General features: G+C 32.5%; 1 protein-coding gene across 1 annotated transcript; it reads right to left on the bottom strand.

Moving 5' to 3' along the window:
• Nucleotides 1–257: 257 nt before the first annotated feature.
• LOC120325921 (uncharacterized) lies at nt 258–2,988 on the bottom strand. Its single transcript, XM_078114906.1, has 6 exons — nt 2,882–2,988; nt 2,620–2,715; nt 2,393–2,455; nt 1,873–1,980; nt 1,298–1,524; nt 258–589 (listed from the first exon to the last, which is right to left on the bottom strand). Exons 1-6 carry the CDS (start codon nt 2,910–2,912, stop codon nt 398–400), a joined length of 717 nt encoding a protein of 238 aa, XP_077971032.1. The 5' UTR covers nt 2,913–2,988; the 3' UTR covers nt 258–397.
• Nucleotides 2,989–7,508: the final 4,520 nt, after the last annotated feature.

Here is a 7,508-nt window from a genome sequence, read left to right as displayed (position 1 = left end):
ACCTTATCCTGTCGAGAAACAGTATTAAGAAAAACGAAATATTTTACACAGAAACTGAATTTATTTCTTGTTAATTCGAATTTTTGTATCATCACTATATTCATGCTTCTGAACTTAGTAAATGAATCTCTAAGCCTTGCTAAATAGATATCAAACACAATCAGAGTTTATTACTAGTTAATGAGTTCAATATTCAATAATATTTTGAGATGCAAGTAAAAGAATTATTGCTATTTTGTTTAACAATTATAATTTATTTCACTTATTATTTAATATTTACTGTTATTTGCTATAATTAATACAAATTACTAACGTATAAATTTTAAACAGATATCACTGATTTATGTTTTATTGATGATAGCCCAAAAGAATAAAATATCACCAGGCAGACATTTAATCAGATCAGGATCTCACAAAGAACTCCATTGCTCTGTCGGGTAGGAACACCATTTCTTATTCCTTGATATCGATTATTCGGGTTAAAATCAACCGCAAGGTATACATTTGTATAATCTTCATTATCAATTCCTGCGGATGGATAACCTGGACTCCATTTAGTGAATGAATCTGTAGGTGTGACGTCACGAGTCTGCAAAGAAAAGAATAATTATGTATCGCCTATCACAGGATAATACTTGCTCATGCATTTTATTAAATATCAGAAATGACAAATTTATCAGTCAAAATGCGACAATTGTAAACGATGGTCCTTCTAGTGAAATATTGTCGCTCACGTGTTGTCAGGGGAAACCCCGCGTTCTTACGCTTGGCAACAATTTCACTGAACATTTAGCAGTTCCGTAAAATACGAATTTTCTAATATAATGAGATTAGGTTGTTTTAAATGACTTTAATTAACTCCTAATGTAATTTTAAGCAAGTTTTCCATAACAAACGATTTTATGATAAGGGTCAGAGCACTTCACGCCCGTAGCGGCAAGCTGGGACAAACAGCGCAGGATGATCGTGTGACTTAGTGGTAATACATATTGCTTAAAATGCGTTGTGTTATTGCTCATGCACCTTTTCCAAATTTTGTCTTAACTATGGATATTCTGGCTACAATTAATATGGTCATTGTGTGTACAATATTTGAGTCTGGGGTTAACAAGTAGTGGGATAGCTGAGTGACAGATCAACTGAAACTTCTGTTGAAAAGTTTAATGTTACGATGGCGCACAAAAATTTTACATAAATAAATTTCAGTCTAAATTTTCTCGAAATCCAAAACAGGCAACCTCTAAATTTTTTTAAAAATACTGCCGCCGCAGTTCCACTATTAATCAAAAGTATTAACCATTGGATCAATGTGGATTCCGGTCCATATGAGAATCCAAGTTCTTCCTTTTGGAATATTCTTTCTCAAGTAATTCACAATCGCATTGTAAGATTCTTCATCCCGTGTTAAACCAACACTCGCGTTGCGTTTCTTACAAATATCTAGTGCCTTGCCATAGTAGACGTCATCTTTAACAAATATCACAGCGAAATAACAGGTATTTCCAACCTGTAATTTGCAGTTTTCTGAAATGCAACGACAGTATATCTAAAAACATATCGATTGTTGCTGTGAGCAAGATGTGTAGGCCCTTTCAAATAATGCTGTACTTATATATATATATATATATACCAATACCTCAATACTCCCAAATCAAAATATCTCACTTGAAAAATTACAATGAAGTCTTTAACGCAACGCAGATGTTTTTTTCTAGTTGTAGTTATGCAAAAGAATATCCTAAAGCATTCATCACTGGCTGACATAACTCGGCCCCATCGAATGCAGAAAGATAGTTTTATTTTAGAATCACTGTGACGCCATTTTTTTATAACTACTATTCATACCATTCTGATTGAAAAAGAAGTATTTACCTGAATTTGGTTTCAATGTTGTTGTTGGTCTGGTGATCTGTCTGAATTTGTTTGGAACTCGCTGAGGCGTTTCCGACGCAGCAATTTTATGTTCAATCCGTGTGATTGCTAAATTTTAATATAAGTTAATTTATCAGTGTTACAATTGAAAATGCATTTGTCAATGAACTAATATCAGACAGGCGCACTCTAGTAATGTCCTTGTTCTGATTTGTAGTAACAATGTCATTTTGAACTGTTTTCTGTAATTTTTTTTTTTTATACTTTTCAATGTTTTTCTACTGTCAAACGCAAAATCCCAAGATCTCACAAATTGTTGACAAATCCATATACGAATAGAATTGTCATTTGATAATGACGTATCCCGTTTGGGAACCTTTTAACCACGTTGCTGGAATACTTATATGACCTTGTAGATGTACCATCACCCCTAAAATATTTGTCAAGATGTTCTCTGCCCTGTAAAATATATCCCGGTTAACTACAATGTCAACAAAGAAAATTATTTCACAGATTTTACCTTTTTTCATATTTTCGTTGTCTTCTGTCAACTTATTATTCATGTCTTGTACTTTAGCCAAATCTAATAAAAAATATCATTTCAGAATAAAATTGACAATAATATTTTTTTAGTTCAATTTATACAATATAAGTGCAAGAAATGTATAATAATTCTTGTAGAAAGCTGCATTAAGTCAGGGTAGTTTTTTACCAAAAGGCTATTCAAAGTCAGTATATATAACTAACCTTCCTTCAATTGTTTAATTTCATTAGACTGATTTTCAACTTTACTCTGAAGATTGCTAATTTTTGCAGATTGTTTTTCAACTTTGCTGTCACTTCCTGATGAAAATAAAATATATTGATTAATATACCATAAACAGTCCTGGTGAATATACAAATAAAACTACAAATTATTTACAAAAAAAGTACGCGTAGAATATTTGTAACTACATTCCTATCTATTCATCAACAAAAATTATTTGAATACAGTATTTCAGATTCCAACCGTCATTTTCAGAGCCATCCATTATTTTCATTTTTTCTTCGAAGTTTTTCCCCAGTTCCGTTAAATCTGATTTGAAATTTTCGATATCTGAAATAAAACTTTTTGAATTATTGATATGATTTCGAATGAATTTTTGAGACAAAACAAATTACATAGTTGAGTAATGAATAAAAGGTTGATTCTTGTTTTGCACTTAAAAAAAAAACTTGAAATATTGCAGATGTAATGAAAAAAATATCAACATTTTTTAAAGAAAGGCCTAAGTTGGGATAAGTTTTTGTTGCATTATTTGCTGTTTTGTCATTTTTCTGCTAACAGAATAAATGTGAAACTTTACAGTACCGATATTTCGACGAGATCGCTGAAATTCGTCACGGAACCACGGCACATGTACATCATCCCGCAAAAAGTTGAACCGAAAAAAAAATTTCATAGAGCACACGGAATTTTTCGAATTGAGTAAAAGTAATATACTTCTACAGAAAATAACAAAATTTCGAAACATTTGTTATTTTAGTTAAACAGAAAAACGATTATTTCACAACAAGAAGAAGAATGACAACGTTATCCTATAACGCAAATCTAATTGCTCTTCCTTCGTGGACATCAGTTTGAGAGCTAATGTGTTAGAGTACCCAAACGAAAAGGTTCAAACGTCATCGTTTTCAGAGATTGAGGTTTTTCTCTTTCATTAAATAATGCTCGTCAAAAACTCAATTTCGTTACAATTCATAACAATAATTTTATGTAAGAAAGAATAAAAAAATATACTTGCCTAAAATATTCCTTGATACTATAGGAAACAAGTTGACAGTATTCTGAGATTGTGCCGCATTCTTAGATTTGCATGTAATTGGGAATTCTTTGTCTCGCAGATGTTCATCAATGTTAAAACCTGGTTTGTCCCATCCTACAGCCAACGGATCACATTGTACAATCTGACAACCAGGCTTAGGAGAGCAGTGAAACACTGTTTCATCGTGACAACAGCATGGCGCGATGACGTAGATTAAGATAAAAACGATTGAGATTTTCATCTCGAGGTTTCTGTGTAGTTAAGAATTAACTAAATGAAAAAAGTTCAAGTTTAAACCTCTTTATATTTATATTTCAATGTGAAATAAAATCTATGGTTTTTGCTATAGTTACCGCTAATGGGGTTAACTTATTCTTAGAGAGTTTCACGTACCGTGGTTCTTTAGCACTACAAATCCAAGTGAACTTCATCGGAGACCTAGTTATTATTGGCGGCAAGGTTACGCCATGGCAAATTCAGATTCTGTTTATCACATTCAAATTTCATATGGAATTTTATTCGATCAAAAATTGGAATTCCTGTGAAGCAGTTTTAGTGTTTAGACGAATGATAAATGTTCTACAAATTTGTCATTTCATGGTAACATAGCATTATTATTTCGTACTTTTCCTGGATGAATAATATCAGTATCATAAGCTGTTTCTTGTATTCAAACTCTGAGAAACTGGCAAACTATTCTATTCTACCAGTTGCCTTCATATATATAAATGACATTGAACTAACTGCTAATATAGTTTCCATCGTCTCGCTTTTATGCTTGAAAATATACCGCATTCAAATATATTTGGAACCAGAGGCTTGTTATGTCGTGACGAAGTTTCGGATCTTAATCGGATTTGCGGTTGCGCGTGACGTTCATTATGTGATATACAATGACATTGTAAAATTAATTTAGGTATTTTGCAATATTCTATTTTTAATGAAATTACAATGAATTTGAAAATATAAGTTTACATATGCCATTAAAATCTACACGTAATTCAACAGAAATCAAAATGTATGTTCAGTTTATGGCGCTAAAAATGATAATAAAAATGACTGAGAAATTACTCGGACTTTTCGGTAATTTATGAATAAAACAAAATCTAATACTTTACTTATTTAACTTACGAAGAGTTTGCCAATCGCTGAGAAAAATTTTGTGGGATATCCGTACAATAAAGTAAATGAAAGGGCTGTTTGAAATTAGGACCATAAGATTTTTCTTGGCGGTCTTTGTTTGAGACCCAAATTTAAAATTTTCTTAAAGCAAGGTTCCGAGCCTTCAACGAATTGTAAAAAATAATGAAAGAGAAGCTGCCGAAACTCTACAAAAATATATGAGTCAGTCATGTATTTAAAATATCTGTAGATTTTTCGAAATGTGGTATGCCGGTTATTCCGCGTGGCTATTAAGAACAAAATGTGGTACACTATTTCCATGAAGTAAGTTAGTTCAGAAAAAAAACTTGTTTTAATATGTTGTCCTTATGTTGTCGTATATTACCCGTTAGGCTTGCCAATCATACTGAAAGACTATTGGATGTGTCTGAAACGATCATTTAGTACAAAATTGCCACAGTAACGGTCTTGGACGATGGGTTATGGGCTTATGGCAACTTTAGTTATTCTAAAAAAAAAATTCCTAAATGATGCATTACTTGCTAACTATTATATGACTGATAAAATAAAAGCAATTTGGCTAAAAATATTTATTTTCATTGCGTTTTTATCTCGTACTACTGACATTAGGCATGAAATATTTTCATTTTATTTTTAACTTTTGTCTTGATATATTGACGCAAATACCTCTTTACTTCAGGATTGCCTATCACTAGTGCGTTGGAAGAGTCAAATAAAAACGATGGCAAATAGGCAAATAACAGACTGTTACAGAAAAAATTGAGCAATGTTTCCCATATTGAAGATTTTAAATTAAAGGTTCCGCGCCAATTCCAATTGAAATTTTTATTTTTTTTACATGTTTAGGATAATCTAATCTAAAGTAATTCAACTTCATTTTACCTCTTTGTTTTGTCTGTTAGGACAAAATATTAGTTGACCCAGAATCAGGATGAAATTAATTTACGAATTTAGGCTCCAAATTCATTCTTATAATTGCGCTCAGCGATCGTTCCCAATGATCGCGCAATATCTTTCGAGTTCGTGGAACAAAACGCACAGTTCTTGCAGGAAATAAAACAAAATAAATAACGTCGATGTCCAACAGGGCGCAATACTTGACACGTACGTAATAATAAGAACCGAAATTTGGATGTAGATAGATGGCAGGAATAATCAAACCAAAATCACGGAAAATATTTAAGCCTATATAACATAGTAAAATTTAAAAAGTCTGCTCACAAACTCATCTATAGGGCGGGCCGCAAATAACAGTCCCACGGGCCGCGGGTTGGCCAGCCTTGATCTATCGGATTGGCCCAGACTCGTCGTATTTTGCGCATATACAGTAACTTACTCGACTGTTTAAAATCACATGAGCGCCGACTGAAACTGGTCCAAGGCAATTTTTTGGGTTCCTTATTAAATTAACTAAATATCAGGCGGGATCGACCCGAGACGTATACAGTATTTTTTGTGAATATAGCTTATCAGTTATTGAAATTTTTCATATTGTGTATATATTATATTTTGTATATATTTTTCCATATAGTGTATAATCGGTAGATACTGGGAGTATATAGACAAATATTCCAGTTCGTATCCACTTCGCAATGTCGAGCTGTGCCGTTGTGTAGTTATTCCATCGGAAGCGCAAATAAAATGATTATTTTAAAGATTGTCACATTACCAAAAAAAGTTCCACCATATTTATGATTTTTCGTGCGTGCGCAATCTTCTCAAAACGCAATAAATTGATGCATTATATTAATGTTCACAAATATGCTCTTGTCGAGAAGATTTTTTGATAAAATTTTGCTTCAAATATAACCTTCGATCTGATCAATTTGATTATGTGTAATATATCTATTTGTCTATTTGTTATATATCAAATGTTTCAGCAATTGTGTAGATTGAGTGTCGACTTTCTCCATTGTTTGCATGTGTCGTGCAAAATACTTTATGTGTTTGCTCTAAATTTTGCTGTTCGTTCTCTATTTTAGATGGATAGGAAATTAAAAGATTCTCGTTGCATGACGTAGTGAATATATTACTATCGTCAAAGTACGGCTCTGAATCCGAGGAATCTCTGAATTCTTCGTCTTCATGCTGAAAGGGGGAAATCAGCCAAGTGACGAATGCTTGTAATCAAAGCACACGAAACAGTGCCTCGGGATATATTAACCAGTTGTCTAATTTTATTGTTTATACATTGTTTAGAATAGGTAATAGTTATAGGTACAGAATGATGCAACAGTACATCTCGTATCTGGCGTATTATGCACACAAGACTTTACATGGTACAGTATATGAACTAAACATTGACCATCATTTTACTTGAGATTATACTTGATTGGGTGATATAGGCGGATCCTGGCAGGTGTTTGTGACACGTTTAGCTCTCATATGAGTTGTTAGTTTTCATGTTGCAAATAGTCTTGTATTGACGGTATTAAAGTTGTGATAAAAATACGGTATGACTTATATTTAAATAATGTTTAAACTTCAGGCTAGGTCTTATTTTTGGGGAAACACGGTAGGTATGATAATGAACAAAATGTCTGATTTGCGATCTGTGAGGCCAGCATACTTCAGTCAGTCATCAATTCAATTTATATTTATAGATTGTACCTCATTATGTTAACAAATACATTTGGTATCACATTCATTCTTTGTATTGGCTTTACGAAGATTCAACGGACGACATGT

This window comes from Styela clava, chromosome 8, assembly GCF_964204865.1.
Source record: "Styela clava chromosome 8, kaStyClav1.hap1.2, whole genome shotgun sequence".
In the NCBI taxonomy this organism is placed as follows: Eukaryota; Metazoa; Chordata; class Ascidiacea; order Stolidobranchia; family Styelidae; genus Styela; species Styela clava.
The sequence above is the reverse complement of the archived record's forward strand: the minus strand, read 5'-3'. Positions and strand labels throughout refer to the sequence as shown.